This window comes from Anabrus simplex, chromosome 2 (genome assembly GCF_040414725.1).
Source record: "Anabrus simplex isolate iqAnaSimp1 chromosome 2, ASM4041472v1, whole genome shotgun sequence".
NCBI classification, from domain to species: domain Eukaryota; kingdom Metazoa; phylum Arthropoda; class Insecta; order Orthoptera; family Tettigoniidae; genus Anabrus; species Anabrus simplex.
The window spans coordinates 125,370,219-125,390,289 of NC_090266.1; the positions used below are offsets into that span (position 1 = coordinate 125,370,219).

Genomic DNA, 20,071 nt, shown 5'->3' on the forward strand with positions numbered 1-20,071 from the left:
GGCCATCTAACTTGCTTCCAGAAATGTACTGCTCTCTCCTAGAAATAGGCTATTGCAGTAGTTATTTTATCCACATTACTGTATTATAAACATTTGAAAGTCTATCTCTGGCCATATGTTGGTCTGGATTTGGTGTAGACTGCAATTAAATTTGTAAGATTTTATGATTAAGTAAAGCACAGCATTAGGTACGTTTTATATCTGTTTAACATTTTGCTCTTGTGCTTTGGTTTCATGTTGGTGTTGTTATTTTAGAAGAGACTTTCAGTGAAAATTTTTCACAGGAATATTTACCCACTAGCAAGATACCCGTGCTTCGCTACGGTATTATACTGAAATTTATAATTGAATGCTCATTGTTTTAGATATATAATCCGCCGAAATTCGCGATCTGACTTGTTTTCTGCGAGAATCCACAAAAATTCCCGATCTGACTCGATTTCTATTAGATTACGGCACGTTTCCTCCCATTTTTCAAACTTCCTTTCCAGCAATCGATTTCGTACTTCCCGGGCTAGGCTCAGGTATTCCTCCCGGTCAGTTGGGTCCGTAAATCTTTGCAATCTTTTCCTATAATCATTTTTAATATGGATAAAATCCTTCAGGAGATCCGGCGTGGTGTAATATTGGGTGCCTTGGCGGCACTGAACCCGCGGCCGGACTGCATTCTTAGTCATTACCTGTCCAGGAGCCGTTTCCAGCGCGGTCCGCACATTTGACGACGGTCCGGAACATTATTATTATTATTATTATTATTATTATTACTACTACTACTACTACTACTACTACTACTACTATGTGTTGCTGGAATGAATGATGACAGGGAAAACCGGAGTATCCGGAGAAAAACCTGTCCCGCCTCCGTTTTGTCCAGCACGAATGTCACATGGAGTAACCGGGATTTGAACCACGGAACCCAGCTGTGAGAGGCCGCCTGAGCAACGGAGGCTCCTTATAAGTACATTATGAACAGTAAAATCAGTTGGTCTCACCTCCTTTTACACCCCACTGCCGTTAAGTTTATTTACCCCCACCCCCAAAAAATTAAAAGAAGGCGTGTTTCTTTATGTTTAAAGGAGATTCCAAACACCAATGTTCATGTCTATTACCTTCAGTTATGGGATATAAGTATCCCATTAAAAATAATTAACTTTTTTTAACTTCCTTTCACACTCCCTCCCCCCCCCCCCTCACAAAGTGATATTAAGGCAAAAAATACTTGTTCCTTTAATAGTAAAGGATCTTCTAAATACCAATTATCACCACTCTAACCTCTTCAGTTTTTGATTTATGTGTCCTCATGAAAGGAATTCAACTCCTTTTCACTCCCGCCCTCCCAAGATGGTTTCCTCCCCAAAATGCGCTTTTCTTTGTTTTTAAAGGAGATCAAAATACCAATTTTCACGTCTGTAACAACTTTAGTTTTTATTAGATGTATGTATTCTCATACAATTAAGTCAATTAATTTTTTCAATCCTTTAACCCCCCCAAACCCCCTTCATTGGATTTTCTGAGAATACATGTTTGTTTACTTTTAAAGCAGATTCCAAAAATCAAATTTCACGTGTGTAACATCTTCAGTTTTGAGACATCAGTAGCCTAATTAAAAGAATTCAACACCATTTTCAGTCACTTTTACCCCCCCCACTACCCAAGTAGTCTGTCTGCCTGCAGTAATAATTTTAGTGATGTTTCAAAGATAACTTAGCCAACCATGTGATGTAGGGGTAGCATGCCTGCTTCTTACTCAGAGGACCTGGGTTCGATTCCCAGCCAGGTCAGGGAGTTTTACCTGGATTTGAGGGCTGGTTCAAGATCCACTCAGCCGTAAATACATTAAATCAATGAAAGTAAATTTCCACCTGTTTGATACCATATATTTGCTGTAAGTAAATTAATTATTTGTAGAACATGTTCCATTCCTTAGGATCATCTTCAACTACATAACATTGCTTAGGTGAAATTACATAGAATTTTCTTCTTCTCAAAAAAAAAAATCTTAAAATAGTACCTTTGTTATGCTTAAAACAAAACTAATTTAAAAAGATGAAAATCAAAATAGGTGGGGAGGATTGAATTGAATGGGGTGGTGAAATGGGAAGGGACGATGAATCTCATTATGTTATAAGCTAATTTGGAGCAAATACTTTTCACATTTTTTTAAATGAACAGCTAAGAAAAATGTAAACATCACATATGAACAAATGAGCTATATACTAACAATTTTTAATATCTATTTATGTGAATAGGAAATTGTTTTAAATTAGGTTAGAACATAAGCAGATCCATCTTCCCTTCTGGCTTTACCACCCCATTCAACCCTCCCCACCTATTTTAGTTATGTTTATATTTTTAAATTTGTTTTAAGCATGCCAAAGGTACTATTTTAAGATGGTTTTTGAGGAGAAGATAATTCTATGTAATTTCACCTAAGCAATGTTATGTAGCTGAAGATGTTCCTAAGGAATGAAACATGTTCTAGAAATAATTAATTTGCTTAAAGCAAACATATAGTATCAGGCAGGTCGAAGTTGACTTTTAGTAATTTAATGTAAATAAGATTTGATACGGGAAATGAAGCTGATTTCTTGCTTTTTCGCTAGTTGCTTTACATCGCACCAACACAGATAGGTCTTTTTTTGCTTTACGTCGCACCGACACAGATAGGTCTTATGGTGACGATGGGACAGGGAAGGGCTAGGAGTGGGAAGGAAGCGGCCGTGGCCTTAATTAAGGTACAGCCCCAGCATTTGCCTGGTGTGAAAATGGGAAACCACGGAAAACCATTTTCAGGGCTGCCGACAGTGGGGTTCGAACCTACTATCTCCCGAATACTGGATACTGGCCGCACTTAAGCGACGGCAGCTATCGAGCTCGGTCACAGATAGGTCTTATGGCGATGATGGGAGAGGAAAGGCCTGGGAATGGGAAGGAAGCGGCCGTGGCCTTAATTAAAGTACATCCCCAGAATTTGCCTGGTGTGAAAATGGGAAACCACGGAAAACCATCTTCAGGGCTGCCGACAGTGGGGTTCGAACCCGCTATCTCCCGGATGCGAGCTCACAGCTGAGCGCTCCTAACCGCACGCTGATTTCTTGCAATCCACTCAGCCTGCACGGTTACAATTGAGGAGATATCTGATGGTAAGATAGCGGCCATGGTCTAGAAAGCCAGGAACAAAGGCTGAGAGGATTTGCCATGCCGACCACACAACACCTTGTAATCTGAAGGCCTTCCGGTTGAGCAGGAGTCGCTTGGTAGGCCAAGGTCCTTCAGGGCTTTTGTGCCATGGTGTTTGGTTTGGTCAAAGATAATTTTGAATTGAGAACAAGTAAAGTGGTGATCTTGTTGGACTGTTAGAAAATATTTCTCATTTTTCATCCGGGTATAACTACACCTCCACTCATAGTTCACAGTCTGTTGCACTTAACTGTTAATATAATATAGTTCTCAGTCTTGAGAGGCTCTGGGGTTTAACACCAATTATTATTCAGGTTCAGGAAAACAGCTGGCCTCAGCATTAGATAACTGCTTATGCTTGCTTTTCACCACCACCACCACCTGCTTTGCCTCTACTTTACATCTCAAATTTAAGATTAGAGAGAACCATTCTATTCTATCCTCCACCAAATGAAGGTTAACAGAAGATAGAGATATTCAGGTAAGAAAGCCAACAAGAATGAAATATGCAGACTCTGCCCAGCTTTCTATCAAGTCATCAGTGATTGCATTTAGTGCTGTCACCCAGTGGGTAGATTCTCTATCAGTTGTTTACCTCTTATTTACATTTCAATCCCGGCTGCCTTTCTTGCTTCTATAGGCTTAATTACCAACATTCTGCTAAACGAATATGTGGCCACTGCAGTTCCTGCAAAACCAAAACATGGATCTTCCTGTTCATTCACACCTGGCACCATCAAACCCCATTTGAAGATTGCTTCACAGTTAAGGTCTAGAAAGATTTACCCCCAACTTCTCACCTTCTTTCACTTAGTGATTCCTAAATTGGACATCAAGTGGTGCTCAGGTCTGGCCTTAACATAAGATAACTGCTCTTCTTTCTTATTATCTTGTCTCATCTTTCCCTCCCCTCTGCTTTACCTCACAGCATCATCTACTTCTCAACTGTGGTCACTGTCATTCTTAGTCTGTTCCTCACTGACAAAGGCTACAGCCAAATATTTTGGACTTTTGTTCAGATGTGTATTCTGTCAGCACATTCTTACCCGACAATGCACATTGAACATAAGAATGCTCACTACGGATAAACATTATGACAGGTAGACAGAAGAAAGACAAGGGCAAACATGAAAAATCCACAGTTCTACCTTTCAGGCAAGCAACTCAATGTTGAAAGCAACATAGAGATATGAGCTACGAATTTTAGGTGAGTAAAATATAATAAAGTGTGAGAATATATTCTTTATTTAAACTTAAAAATTACAATCCTTTTCTTAATCTTCATTATCCAGTTGATTAGATTAGCAGTTTGCCTTTTTCTACCACTATGAGCGCTAATGTGAGTCAATGCATTGTTCACTTAAGCACTACTATGAGTGCTAATGTGAGTCAGTGCAGAGTTTCACTTAAACCCTTATAACTATATTCGGTGTTGACATTTTTGAAAAAAAAAAAACCTGCCTGAGGGTATTGAACCAAGGAACACATTACAGAAAAAAATATTTAAATAAGTTAATTTGGTTAGGATTTGAGTAAACAATAAAGTGAGTAAAGAAACACGCAGTTTTATGCTTTATTTTCCGGAACTGCATTTAGGCTGGAAGTAATTATTCAATTAATTTTTTGAGCTATCCAAGACTCACAATTTTTTTTTTTTTTTTTTTTGCTAGGGGCTTTACGTCGCACTGGCACAGATAGGTCTTATGGCGACGATGGGATGGGAAAGGCCTAGGAGTTGGAAGGAAGCGGCCGTGGCCTTAATTAAGGTACAGCCCCAGCATTTGCCTGGTGTGAAAATGGGAAACCACGGAAAACCATTTTCAGGGTTGCCGATAGTGGGATTCCAACCTACTATCTCCCGGATGCAAGCTCACAGCCACACGCCTCTACGTGCATGGCCAACTCGCCCGGTGACTCACAATTTGAAACCTTCTGGGTCCCTCGGTCGTTTAGCCCTTCAGCTTTCATCACTATTGAGGAAATTGTTTAATTTTACATTTTTCATAGTACGGGGATCTGTAGTATTGTCAGCTAAGAAATGTTTTCAGCATTTAAATATCAGAAGTCTAGGATAAGTTTGGCATTTTTACACATTGATGTCTTTGTGAATGAGCTTTCACTTCTACAGTCCTATTGCTATCACCCCCTGTTAAGCTTGTGTCTGCATCACTGTTTCATTAGGACAACAGGCAACTCAATTCATTTAAATGGGAAGTTTAAGATTAGGAAACTGCCTGCTGTCATTTCTTGATGGATACAGTACTTTTGCATCCATCTCGTGGCACAGGCCAGAGTAAAGTGTAGCTTCCACTGAAGTCCCAGTCAACATCCATGGCTGTGGCAATATGGAAGTTGCTGGGGTTTGGGTAGTGCTGAGTAAAGACATTCAGAGCACGGCTAGTGCATCTGAGTGTTATGAAAGGTGTTGCTCATTGGGTCAGTCGTGCTGCAATAGTACTTTATGACCCAGTGAGGAAAGCAATGGCAAACTACCTCACTCCTCATCTTGCCTAGTACGCCTCATTTTGGTGCTGCCCTTGGTTTTTGGGGTTTCCATATAACCGCATAACCTTTGGTGGTGCTATTTGAGGATCCAACCAGCCTCTGGGTTGATCACATAGCAGACAGACAAGATTAGGGAAAAAATCAGATAAACACAAGCAAAAAAACTGCAAAAGGTAAGTTTTAATATATACCTAACAAGTGGCTGTTCTCTATCTGTTTCTTCAATCTCAGTGATGCAGTCAGTCATCATCTTTCTGTTTCCAAGACTCCCAGCTGAGGTTGGTGGCATTTGAGAGTGCTGAAATGACAACTTCCATGTTGCCGTTGGCTTCGAGTATATTAAAGAATACCTGCAGACCTGGTGCTATTTTATTCCTAGTCCCCTCTGGTCAGGAGCTTTGCTGATATTCGTGATGGTTGAGAGACAATATGGCCATGTGTTGTGTTGTTGTTTTTGTATGCAGTGAGGAATGAGGAGCAATATAAGGATAGGGTAAAATGGGGACGGCATGATAACATTTTCCAGGACTCAGCTGCATCTGTCCGAGAGGAAATATTGAAGAAGAATCACTCCCCCTCTTTTAGGCATAAGAGGAATTAAAATGCAATATAGAATTATATTCAGTTTTGACCATAATTGAGTATTCATGATCAACAAAGTTGCCTGGCCTGTGAATAGATGAATCATTAACGTGGGAAAATCTCACATAGTTTATAGGGAGAAAAATTTAGTAGAATTTCTTTCATGATTATTTCTTTAAAAAAATAATTTTAATCTTGAGGCTTGTCAGTTCATGAATTTTGCATATGTCCATCCTCTGCTAGCATGGGGTATTTATTTATTGGGGAAGTTCAAGAAATAGAGAAGTCATCTTTAAGTTACGGAAGAAAATATTTAGACGAATGGCCATTGTCAGCAGGACAAACTGCAAAATATATTTTAACAATATACAATGAAAATATATTGTTTTATTTAAACTATATAAATTGAGAAATGTTAATGGAACTAAACCATTAAAATAAAAAGTTAGGAGCTTTAATTTGATCAGCACATTTCTTTAATTAGAAATGAATTTAAATAATATTATTAACAGTAATATACCTCTACTTTGGTTTCAATTAAAAGGTAAAAGTTAAATAAGTTTGTAATCGTCTAAGATCAGATCGAAACTGATTGCAATTTATCGCTTCTTATTTAAGGTAGATTGAAAAAAAATCAATACTTTTTGAGTGCAAATCAAATGTTATGATTAACTACTGTACAACCCTAATATGCTCATTCTAGGGCACCTTGATTTCATTCATGATATAATCCTAATAGTAAAATAAATAAAAAGAATGTACTAATAGTTGACCACGATATGATATTTGATCAGCCTATAATAAAAATAACTGGAAGAAGTAGAGCAATCTATACATCAAAGATGAGAAAGATTACAGCAATTTAAAATAATCGTAAAGAGAAGGGGAGTCGTGCTGAACTTTTAGGATCAAATCCACACTCAAAAGGTAATCTTTTTTCTCGATCATTAATGGTTTTTTAGATAGGATTGAAGCTAAAATCATTACAGTTGATGTTAAAATAATTGTATACATGGGAGAGAATTGTATCAATTTTACCATAAACTCTGATGTACAGACATCATCAGCTGCGCTACGTCAACGTAAACAAAGCAAGAGTTCTGCTTGTCGTTCCCAACGAGTGGGCTCAAACGGTAAATAGATGCGTTGAAATGTCATATGCTGATGCTTCAGTGTCAGGGGCAGGAAGGTTATTTAGAGGTTCAGATTTTGGAGATTAGTCAAACATTTAAAGGCACCACATGTAACAATTCATTTGAAACAACACCAAGTAAATGTCTGAAAAAATTACCTCTAATAGTTCTTGTAGGTTTAGGTGACTTTTATAGTGTATAAGCTGTATGAAAGTAAAACAATTTAGGAACTTCAGCCTTTCAAATGTAAAGAAATTAAAGACATAGCATCTTTACGGTAAAATACATTTCAGTCTTATCTAAGAAACATCATAACTTCAATATTTTTCAAGCAGAGAAAATTGAATTTTAAATGTTTGCTCAAATAACATAATCGGATAATAAACGGTGGTTTTTAAACCACCATAAAAGAACTAAGACAATGCATTCTTACTGAAACAAGATACCATTCCCTATAACATAAATTTTTGTAAAGATAAACAATATTTTCAAGGTAAGAAAGTTCAAATTCCCTGATCATGCTGCTGACTATAGAAAGGATTTTCCTTAATCAGACCAACGATTCAGGGGTGGACATTATTATGGGGCTTGCTCACCATCTGTTGCCAAGTTTCTTTCTCCAGATAGTCTCCATTTTGCATGGTATTGCATGTGGGGTTCATTCTGGAAGCATGTGTGTTTCCCATATACCAACATTTTGACCCCTCTTGACTTGTGAAAGCTCTGAGCCATGGAATAATTTGTCCATTGCTGAACAAGGAAGATGATGCATTGTTCCTTTTAACCCTGCTCCCTACAGCAGGCAGGCGATCCTGCATTTATTTACCTTGACCTACCTACATAGATGCAATACCAGAAATAAACTGTATCTGCACATAAAAACCACACAGAAGCAATTTTTATGAATTGTGTTCCGAGTTATGCTAGAGTTCATTTGTCTAATAAATTGCCAGACTATGTTAAGTTGTACAAAAACCAATTTAAAAATTTAAGAAAGAGTTATTGAAATTTGTAACCACTCTTTCTTTTTCATGAGCTCTTGGAAATTAACATGTATATTATTTACTTCTTGGGTGTTCCATATATTTCTGTTTTTATTTTTTATTTTGTTATTATAAGTATGACTATTGGTTTGTCCTGCATCACTGTATGATTAGTTGGATGAAATAGTACAACACACACAGGTTTTGAATCCTGTATGGGAGAGCCAGATCCCTATCGAACTGGATAGGAAGCTTCTATATTAACTCCTGATCATGGCAGCAGCAGGATCAGTTGTAATCTGTACCACAACATAAGGCACATTTGAGGACCAAAGATGGAAAGGGGTGAAAGTGCCAAAATATGAAAAATGTGATTTTTGGTAATGAGGGGATGTATTAGCCATGCTGCATATGGTGGTAACTTGTGCAAGTGCCTGATGTCATTAGTTTAGTTGGTAGGAAGTTCAGCAGGTAGAGCCACAGTCCAATGTGCCCAGCTGAGTTTGGTTGGAAGGGGTGAATGTGCCAGCATCTCGCGCTGCAAATTCTTCTGTGCTGTCCATTGTGTCAGTGTGCTATCACTCATGTATTTTCTAATTTCTGAGCCACTTAATTAAAGATATGAAATTTATAGAAGCTAAATATTGTTATGTAATTATATAAAATGTGTTGAATGTAGTATACTGTACTTGCACTTCAAGGGCCTTAGGTAATCGTTAATTCCTGCTCTCCTTTGGTAGAGAAGGGTGAAAGTGCCATTGTGCTCGGGAACTCTATTATTGGCGTTTACTCAAAAATATGTTTGTAGCACTTTCAACCTTTTCCATCCTTGGTCCTCATATGCATTTTTGTGTCATATGCTATGATAGTAAATTTATTACACAGTTTGTATAATGCACAAGCTAATATTTTAAATATTCATCTGGACTTTATTCTTTTTCTTGAATTCAGGGCAGCACATAAGAGCAGTAAAAAACTCTTTGAGCAGTGCCAAAAGCTGGAGAAAGTGTGGGGACACACATTTAGCTGCAGCATCACACTTACCAGTCCCGAGTCTTGGTATCGCAAAGTGCGTGAACTCATCGATAAGCAGCAGAGCGCACCAGTGTGGATGAGTGAGAGCAAGGTATGTGGCTTGGAATGCTCGTCTAGTAACATGAAATGAACTTCTTGTTACAGAAATAGCTTGCATGGACAGGAATATGGAGAGGTTATGTAGATTGATGATGCTTTTTTTTTATAACCCTTCTCTTTTTGCTAGTCACCTACCCTTTATTTTCCTCTTTTCTGGATAGGAGGATGCTAGGTTTCTGAATCCTGCTGAACCACCTTATTCCTTTTGCCAGACTTCCATCTCACTATCACTCACTTTTATGAACTGTTGCTTTGTGTTGAAATGATTACATTGTTAATATTAAGAAATGAGATTTCAGTATGTACACTAGTAATGCAGACTATATGGAGGAGACCTGGCAGACAGTGCAGGTGGATGTTGTCAGTAGGACCTTTTTAATACAAGATTTAGGGAAAATAACATCCAATATCCACTGGCAGTGGCAAAAGGGATCAGGACAATTAAAATGATCCTGTAACTCATAATTTCCATCTGGAGTAAACTGGGGGGGGGACTAAGGCAATGTAATTGTGGAACCATAATTTATCAAATAGGAGTCTGCTTCATCTCGGTTTGATTTTTATTATTGGAGTTCATTGTGAATGAAGCGAGTGTTGTATTTATGCAAAATTTCGACATCCAGCTTTTTACGGATCTTGACATTTCATAACAACCAGACACTGGGAAAGTGGGTTTCAGAACATAACTCTGATTTCAAATGTCATGAGGGTTCCTTTTGAGGCATTTGGGGCTGCAGTCCTTGTCTAGAATGACATGTCATTTCTTGTTCCACTTGAATCTCGATGAAAATTGCGAGTTAAGAGGGTTGGTTCTTACCCTCATCTTAATTCTCCCAATTCGGTTTATCGCTGCCTATTAGTAATATTGGATGGTATTTTTCCTACACCTGTATACCCTGTACTTCCTCACTGGAAGTAAGAGGCGTATACAGGGTCTCTCTTATAAACCCAGACCGAGTGCACAGCGTGCGTACTCTGCGCTACAGCAGCTACCTCAGCCCAATTTACGTTACATGGGGCCGCCCTGCTTTAAGTGTGTATAAAATCTTATAGGAAATCTCACCTTATAAAAGTGTCATCCTTCACAATGAGGGACTTCATAAACACCATTAGGATTTTCTGCACACCGATAGTGAGAGTTACGACTGACTGTTCACACAACCATTAAGATGAAACCAGGCCTCATCCAAAAAGAACACAAGCTATGGGTCGAATAAACAATCATTCAGTGATGCAAGATACCACTCACAATATCTTTCTTGTGGCTGGATCAGTAGGTTTTAAACAATGGGCTCGTGTAAACCTGTACGGTTTGATGTGTACAGCTTTGTAGCTCTGCTTGGTGTGCTAATTTTGTGAGTGATTTGTTTGGTGACTGTTCAAGATTCACACCAACGCCATCTAGCGTTTCCTCTGTTAAAAGTGTTTGTGAGCACGCATGTTTTTTATTGAGCACTGAGCCAGTAGTTTCAAATTTATTTACAATTACATGAATCTGTTATCGTGGAGGTGACGCTTCATCAGAAAATTGCTGAGCAAATGCATCACGTACCCGTCGAGCGGACTCGTACTTAAAATAACTTTTAAGTACGGAAATACGGTGTTGCAGTGAAAACTGTCTCACCATGTTCACAGCTGAGATTCAGATTGGCTATTGATGCTAGGTCGAACACGTGCACGCTCCTTACAAGGTCAAGAACTATGCGTGTGCCTCCCGTACAGCTGCTTAGGTGGACGGTGTGGGTTTATAAGAGACACCCTATATATGATAATTTGTTGACATTAGTTCTGTGTTTTAAAGATGCTTCAGTCAGCTGATCTGTAGTTTCTGTCTGTTATTTCTGCAGTAAATGCAGCCACTGTAGGGTTTGGCAGAGAACAAATGACATCATTCCCAATGCCTTGTGATATAAAGAATCTACCCTCTTGTCACTGATATCAGAACAGGCATGTCAAGTTCACAAGCTGACTGACGGCTCTGCATGCATGAGAAACAGCTGTTAGGAGCACTAGCCCAGGACGTTATCAGATGGCACAAGCCTGTAGGGCTGTACATTATGCGTTCATAACTACAGTATTCCGTGCAATACAAGTATATGTTCTTTCATATAAGGACATACATAATTAGATGTGATCAACATGGTGTTTGCATGACCAAAACAAAGAAATACACTGCCATAGAGATTTCTTTGCTGGTTAATTTAGAAGGTTTATCTACACTTTTCCAATGAGACAGTGAATTTCTATAACTTTAGAACAGGTTCAAATGGAAATTTTCAGTACAAATTGCTCTAAACACTGCTTGTCATTTTCCCAACATGATAGAACTATGCACCTTTATTGACAAATTGTATGTTTGGTAAATTTATAAAGAAGAGTAAGAAAAATATCTTATTATGAAGACCGAAGCATGAGATGAGCTGTACAAGATTTGACGCTGATTCTTCCATATAAGACTTTCGCCAGTTTTTCTGTCATGAAAATTGCTAACATTTGCTAACCGTTACAACCACCCACTCATTAATAGCATCTTACAAAACAACGAACAACATGTCAAAGAATTAAGAAAAAGAAGAAAGATATTTACATCATGCTAACATATCTCAATACACACCGTACCTTGCTCAAACATTCAGGAAATTAAGAATAAGAATCATTGTGAAGAAAAAACAATTACAATGGTAATGAAAAGACAAAAGATAAAGGAAAATGCCAATGAAAGTCGGAGACAAAGGTGCTGAAGTAGTGGAGAACATCTGCTTAGGTGGTGAGTGAGTGTATAAATCAAGACTGAAAATGGAAACTGAAGAGTTTAATATATTATTGCATGAACATACAGGGTCTCTCTTATAAACCGAGACTAAGCGCATGGTGTTTGTCCTCTGCACTACAGCAGCTGCCTCAGCCCAACATTTTGGGCGCAGCCGCCCTACTTTAAGCTTGTATACAATCTTATATGTAATCTTATCTTATAAAAAATGCTGGAATTGTCATCCTTCACATTGAGGGACTTAATAAACACCATTAGGATTTTCTGCACACCATTAGTGAGAGTTATGACTGACTGTTCACAGAACTATTAAGATAAAACCAGGCCTCATCCGAAAAGAACACAAGCTGCGGGTCGAATAAACCACATTCAATGATACAAGATACCGCAATATCTCACTCTTGTGGCTGAATCGGCAGGTCTTAAACAATGGGCCCGTGTAAACCTGTACGGTTTGATGTGTAACAGTTTTGTAGCTCTGTGTTCAGAAGAAACCGAAACCTCTACTTGTTGTGGTAACTTTGTGAGTGATTTATTCGGTGACCATTTAAGATTCACACCAACGCCATGTGGCATTTCCTATGTTAAAACTGTTCGTGAGCACGCATGTTTTTTATTGAGCACTGAGCCAGTAGTTTCAAATTTATTTACAATTATGTGAATCTGTCCTCGTGAAGAAAATTGCTGAACAAATTCATTGCATATCCGTTGAGCTGACTCGTACATAAAATAACTTTTACATATGAAAATACGTTGTTGCAATGATAATTGTCTCACCATGTTAACAGCTGAGATTGATGCTGGGTTGAACATGTGCACAGTCCTTACAAAGTCAAGAACTATGCGCGCGCCTGCTATACAGCTGCTTAGATCTAGGAGAGTAGAAACGCCGCTGGATGGTCTGGGTTTATAAAAGAGAACCTGTGGTGGTCACGCTAAGTGGTGAATTATTTTTTTGTGAATACAGTTAAACCTGAAATCTTACCTTGCTCCAAGATAAAAATCTAGAAAGATAATTCACAATGTTTTCATTTCATAATCTCCACTTATGAGCTGATATAAATTGTCTTTACTCTTCACTTTTGAGCCTATCACACGGAGTAAAAAGAAAATAAATAGGACAATGAAGAACAAATCTGCCTGGCCAGGGTTACTTGATACGGGATGGAGTAGACCGTTCAGCCAATGACTCAATACCAAGTGTTGTGTGGTGGTAGACAACCGGACTCTCAAAAAGTGACCAGTGTCTTTGTGTGGAGGAGCTCCTTTAGGTGGGTGCTGGACGCCAGTGGAGATAATGCCATGGAAATCTTGCATGCAGCATCTCTTCTCCACGTTAAGAGTGGATGCAAAAGGCATCTGTTCTCCAGGTTAGTGGCGGCCTCATTCAAACCCAGCAGTTAGGTATAAAATGCCTAGGGGTGTGGCAAGCCCACTATAATAATAGCCTGTTCGAAGCGTCAAAATAGATCAGGATGAGGAGAGGGCGAAATGGAGGTCAGAGATCCAGTGCCCGACCGAGGAGCTCCCTAGACAAGGGTGAAGAGGAAGAAGAAGAAGAAGAAGAAGAAGAAGAAGAAGAAGAAGAAGAAGAAGAAGAAGAAGAAGAAGAAGACTGAGTGTGTGGCCATGTGGTTTTGGGTAATGTAGCTGTCAGCTTGCGTTCGGGAGATGGTGTGTTCAAATCCTGCTGTTGGCAGCCCTGAATGGAGATGGGTTTTCTGTGGTTTCCCATTTTCACACCACGCAAATGTTGGGGCCGTACCTTACTTAAGGCGATGGATACATCCGTACTACTCCTAGCCCTTTACCATCCCATCATCGCCATATGATCTATCTATGTCTGTGCGACATGAAGCAAATTGCAAGAAAGGAAAAAAAGAAAAAGAAGCATAACGAGAGATTTTCGAGTCACGTTTTTTAACCTGTTAGTGTATCTGCACGTCCGTTGCTTAAGATTGTTGTTGATGGCCTTTCAGGATGTCTTGTTTGTCAATTAAATCGTTAAATTTTTCAGCTAGAAAAATTGTTGCATCCTTGGGGAAAAGCATGAGGCATTCAAACCTGGACATTTCCACTTTTTTCTAAAAACGAGTTACAGTAGAAGTCCATTATAGCGAGAATTCACAATATCGGAAAATTTACTCGCTATAGCGGATTGTCTTTATATCTGATTGTTGTATAAAAGTTCAGAAAACCCCCCATATGCATTAAAATCGGTATGATATGGCAATCAGTTTGTTCAAAACTTGCATTTCCGCGGATGATATCCACATTACGGCTTACTTGCTTGTTATTTTTCTAAATCCGATACTACGTGAAAGTGTATGTTGAATTTCATTCTGAAAAAATTACAGTACCGTATTTCTCAGAATCCAAGATGATCCACACTTTTCCCTTCAAACAATTTGAATCAAGTTCAAAATGTGCTTTGTAAAATCATATGAATGCCTATACTGTACAGTACACACTTTTAGACTATTTTTAGACGCCGAACATTGGCTTTTGTTATGCCGCATTTTTGCGGCTCCACAATTATTCTTTATATCCGCGGGTTTAATGGCCATTAACTTAAAATTGGTATCATAATACCGAAGAGAACCCATTCAAAAATTTGCCGGCAATACCTATTCCATGTGTTTCTACAATACAGCGATCCGCCAGGAAAATATTCTTGCCGTCTATAAAACTGTTACGGTACTTTTACTCAGTGTCAGATATAACCGGCTACCGCTATATGCATGTCTCGCGTGCCAGGTTCGGCTAACTTCAGTGGCTAGCGATGTATAGGCCTAATCGCAGACATTAAAGGTCAACGAGCGAGTTTATTGCGCCACGGTATGGCCATTCCGCCCTTGCGTTTTTCGTGCACATACCTCACAATTTCATTTTGACTTCTTTAAAGCGTCCTTGTTGCGGACCACTGAATGCATTTTTTTTTTTTTTACAGTACACTTTCTTAGCTATCTTTGTCTTCACGCTGATGCTAAATATTGGCTTTAGTTAGGCCTATGCCATATTTTCTTGCGGCTGCACAATTATTCTACATTTCCATGTGTTTAGTAACCCACTGGCAGCTGGTGCATAAAATCAGTTGTGTGCTGTAACCCATTTCCAACCCCCCCCCCCCTCCCCGTCCAAAATAAAAATATTTAGAAACATAGAAAAACTCGCTCAGTGACGATAAATGAAGTCCATACATCGCTCCTTCTTGCTACAGAATTTGTCGATCACCCTGGCGTTGAACCCGTCCGTGCTAGAGACCATCTTCTTCTCAATGGAAAGCATTGCGAGGGCACTTAGTCTTTCTTGTAACATGGTGTTCCGCAGGAAGGTCTTGATCCTCTTCAGTGATGAGAAACATCTCTCAGGCTCTGAAGTAGTCGTGGGTGTTGTTACTAATATCTTCAGAATCTTAGTTATTTGGCAGAATGTACCTTGCAGATTACTAGAAATTATGAACTGCTGAAGTGGAACTTCCCTACCAATATTCTTAAAATCTGGCCTACAATACAGAACTGACAGCTCTGTTCTGAGCCTTTTATTTTCCACCGTGCTATAGGCCTGGAGAGTCACATCAAGTTCTTTATCCGGAAACGTTTTAGAAAACCATTCAAAGTTGGTGGACTCTAACAGTTTTGCTGCTTCCAGGTGATCCAAGGTTTGGAAGCAATCATGGGCCTCACGTGTTATTCTATCGCACACTTCCTTGGCATCAGTATGCCGACATGATAGTTTTCTGCGCTTGTTTTCTGAAGCACACGTTCCTTCAGAAGTACTGGCAATGTTTTCTACCGATTCTCTTATTTTGTTTATCACCTGAATGAAGTGTGACACAGCATATTTTATTTTTACAGCATCAGCTGTTTTTGACTGCAACTGGTTGTACATAATGTCCACATGTGGCATCAGTTTATGAAAAAATGATAGCCAAAAGATGAACTCCTCGTCTTCTAAGCTGCGACGAAGCCCGTTTGCTTCAAGGCAGGTTTTATAGGATGGGGTTTTCTCCAACATTAATAAACACTCTTTTATGGAATCGCTTTGTACGTACACCACATTTATGGTGCGCGACCTGAAATTCCATCTAGTCGCTGGTCCTGTTGGAATTCTTCGAGCTGCCACTGCTTCTAAAGCAGACATCCGTTGCGGCGACCTTCAAAAGAAAACAGGGACCACTGAAAGGTGGGCGAAGAACACCCTAGCCGACTGATTCTGCGAAGCAGCATGTTCCATTGTCAGATTCTGCTGGTGTGCATAGCAGTGGATGTAATGTGCGTTGGGATGATATGTTTTTATCTTTGCTTGCACTCCACCTTTATCACCACTCATTACTGATGCCTCGTCGTATGTCTGCGCAATAACTTTGTGGGGTGTACTTTTAAACATGTTCATTTCACTTAAAATGCATGATGCAAGAGCATCCTCATCCTGACCTTCTGGTTTAAAGAAGCCCCAAAATCGTTCGTATGGAATACCATCTTTTTCATACCAAAATACCAACACTAACTGCGTCTGCTCTGAAGTATCAGTAGTTTCATCTGCCATTACACTAACATAATCAGCTTGCTGTATTTCTTCTGCTATCACTTCTCTGCAGGTCTCAAGCATGCAGTCCAACAGCTCGTTCTGGATGGTTTTTGAGGTCCCTTTAAAAACTCTGTTAGATTCAATGTGCTCCTTTACTGCACTGTCTATGCTAGAAAATAAATCTACTAGGCCCAAGAAAACACCAGGATTGTTGGAACTATCACATTCGTCGTGTCACCTTAAAGCTAATTCAAACGCACCACAAAACTTAATGCAGTCTACAATTCTTGATAGCACATACCTGTTCTTTCCACTTGCCTATTGTGCTGTTCTTTTCTTCGTGATATGCACGGCTTAAAAATGTTGCTATATTAACCGTTCTTAAAGCACTTAAGTTTAAAGAATTATTAATGTGTTAATGTGTTTCTCACTGTCATTATGCTTCTTAATTAAAGCGTTTAGATGTCCAAGATCTTTAACACCCACTGTTCCCCAAGAATCACTATTGCCAAAACACAAAACATAAACACGGAAAACAGAAAAGGGCATTTCTAATCTCGCATCCGCACACCCAATCATTTTTATACACTTTTCTATTAAATTTTATAGTGTATGGTGTTTTATTAGATATACCTTTCTGAGCAATATCTAAATCTGGGGTAGGTGTGCCTAACTTCTTTACCTTAATTTTTTCTTCCAGAGTTCTGGTTGAAAATCCTCTTTTCAAGAGGCTCTCCACTGAGTTGTCCATTCTGAACTAACACTCAAATAACCTCAACACATACACGTTCCTCATACAAAAGTAATTAAGCACACAATAACACCTGCAATGACAAAACATTCAAGAACTTAGAAACACTTTGTGTGGGCGCGCAAAAACAGAACTTCTCAATGTTACCAAAAGCATTGAAATAAAACCAGCAACGCAGTAATGCAGTATACATGTTACGTTGCTATAGTGACATTTATGAACTAGGCATTTTGTAATTAAAGAAAATAAAAACATCGTGTCCTTATTTTGACAACATAAAAAGTACAATTTTTATCGTTCATCGATTTACAAATGTGGCTACGGAATAGGCAAGTTGGGAGTATTGAAAGATCTGGCGGGAACAGCTGATGCCTTCCTCTACAGTATTTTGTTTTCCCGTTTGTTTTGAGCGATTCCCTCTTAATGCTACCACTGAATCCAGAGGGTCCCACCTGCCACGCTCTCATTGCGGTCGAAATGCAAGTGTGATCACTGATCAGTGCTGCCTCTCTGTGGTCAAACGCAGAATCACTAGCAAGTGAGGTCTTAGCTGTTCTTTCCACAGCATATCAGAAGAGTTGGGCACGCATGCACAATAGGCAGAGTTCCTGCTTTCTGGCCAAAAACCTTAACAAATTCTCGCTGAGCTGTATACGCACAGCCTCCGAAGTGGGGCGCATGACAACTTACCTGATTGTGAGGGGAGTTGAATGATATCCTGTTCTTTGAATAACGTCTTTTTCAATGCACTGTATTTGATTGTACTAGATAACCTTATTAAAGTAATTTATTTTGAAATATACAATGTGCTGCAGCCCCTCAGCACATACGGTACGACCGCCCCTGTAATAACCATTAACTTAAAATTGGCATTCGACGAGAACCCGTTGAAAATTTTCCGGCAATACCTATTCCACGTATCTTTACGACTGTCCATCACGAAAATATTCCTGCTGTGTATAAAACTTAAGTTTACTAAGAGTCAGGTACAGTAGATGTGTTATAACTCTGCCACTGAGTAGCCGTGGCCTTTCTAAGAATTCGAAGGCTCGCATGTTTTGATGCTATTCTGCAGATTTCAGAAACGTTGTTGTAGAGGCTAATAGAATGCCATTCCCTCTTCACTCTTTCCCGAGATCCAGTGACGTTACACACAGGCAGTGTACAACCAACCAGTTGTCACGGCTAGCGATGTATAATAAAGAGGCAGTCGTTCATTGTCTACGAATTTTGTGTGCACGAGAGCGTGCAGAGGTGAAAAGAAGCAGTGTGGTTACCGCAGTAGTTGCCAGTGGTATTAGGCCGCGAATGCAAGACAACCCTTAATTTTTCCCATGAGATTCTGAGGAAAAAAGTAACCTTGGATTTGGAGAAATACGGTATCACTCCAGAGTTTTCTTCTTCCAATGGCGTCACCTAACCTAACAGTAGCCTATATGTGTCATGAAAACATAGCCTATTGAAACGCATGTAGAGAAATGAGTTATCCTCACTAAAAATTTACATGTGAATAGCCTTTCCAAAATTTAACTAGACGCGAGAAAATATGAACTACTCTCTGAAATCAGTGATGACCTCTGCCATATCTTGAGGTGTATCACATTCTTACTTAATTTCCGTATATAACATTAAAATTAAGAGATCATTTACTTCAGCCGTTATTTTTAACAAGTTAACAACCGCTATCGGCCATGTTATTTACGCATTTATTACGAAAACGTATCCCCTTTCATTTCGAATTTTCTTTACGGAACAGCAGTCGACGGGTATTACTAATTGACTCCAACATCGCCTTTGAATGTCGACGAGAGAACTCGCTAGTGGACATAGCGAGAAAACGATACTGAAGATAATCGATTGCATGCAACATAATCGCTGGGGTGCATAAATATCGGTAACGGAAAAAATTGTGCGCGCTTAATTGCTTGTAATAACGGATGCGTCAGTGACAGGGCTCTCGCTGTAACTGAAGGATAATACACAGTTTAATATAGGAATTTTGAAGGGACAGCAAAACATTGTCGGTATAACGGGGTTCTCGTTATATACCGTACTCGCTATAGCGGACTTCTACTGTATATAGTTTAATTGGGTCTCTGCATTGATTTTCTCCTTTAGGCATCTCAGTAAGGAGCATAAGGTGACTGATCCTTAGGATTTAGGCATACAGAAATCACAAGGTAAATTCAAACCGTGACAGTTACTCATGGCATTGAAATGCAAATGGTAACATTCCCATCAGTTAGTAAGTTACAATGATGCCATTTTTGGTCACTAATCTTCCCGTGCTCAACTACTATCTACACGTGCCAATTGGCTAGGTGTTTAAATAAGTCTTTGTGCATTAAAGGTGAAGTTCAAAGGATATTAGAATCAGTCCAGCTTTATCAGAAAGGAGTAGGGGGGGGGGGGGGGGAAGCGAGATGACACTGGCTTGGAGGATGTAGGTTTGAAAATAAATACATCGGTAACTGAGAAGCGCTGAAAAGTACATTCACTAGCA

General features: G+C 39.2%; 1 protein-coding gene across 2 annotated transcripts in view; it reads left to right on the top strand.

The window, feature by feature from the left end:
* The window catches only part of pyd (polychaetoid), a 707,172-nt gene that overhangs the window by 576,526 nt on the left and 110,575 nt on the right, over nt 1–20,071 (top strand). For both annotated transcript variants that reach the window (XM_067140350.2, XM_067140351.2), the window contains exon 13: nt 9,335–9,509. In XM_067140350.2, coding sequence (XP_066996451.2) covers nt 9,335–9,509 — 175 coding nt within the window. The remainder of the gene's footprint in view (nt 1–9,334; nt 9,510–20,071) is intronic.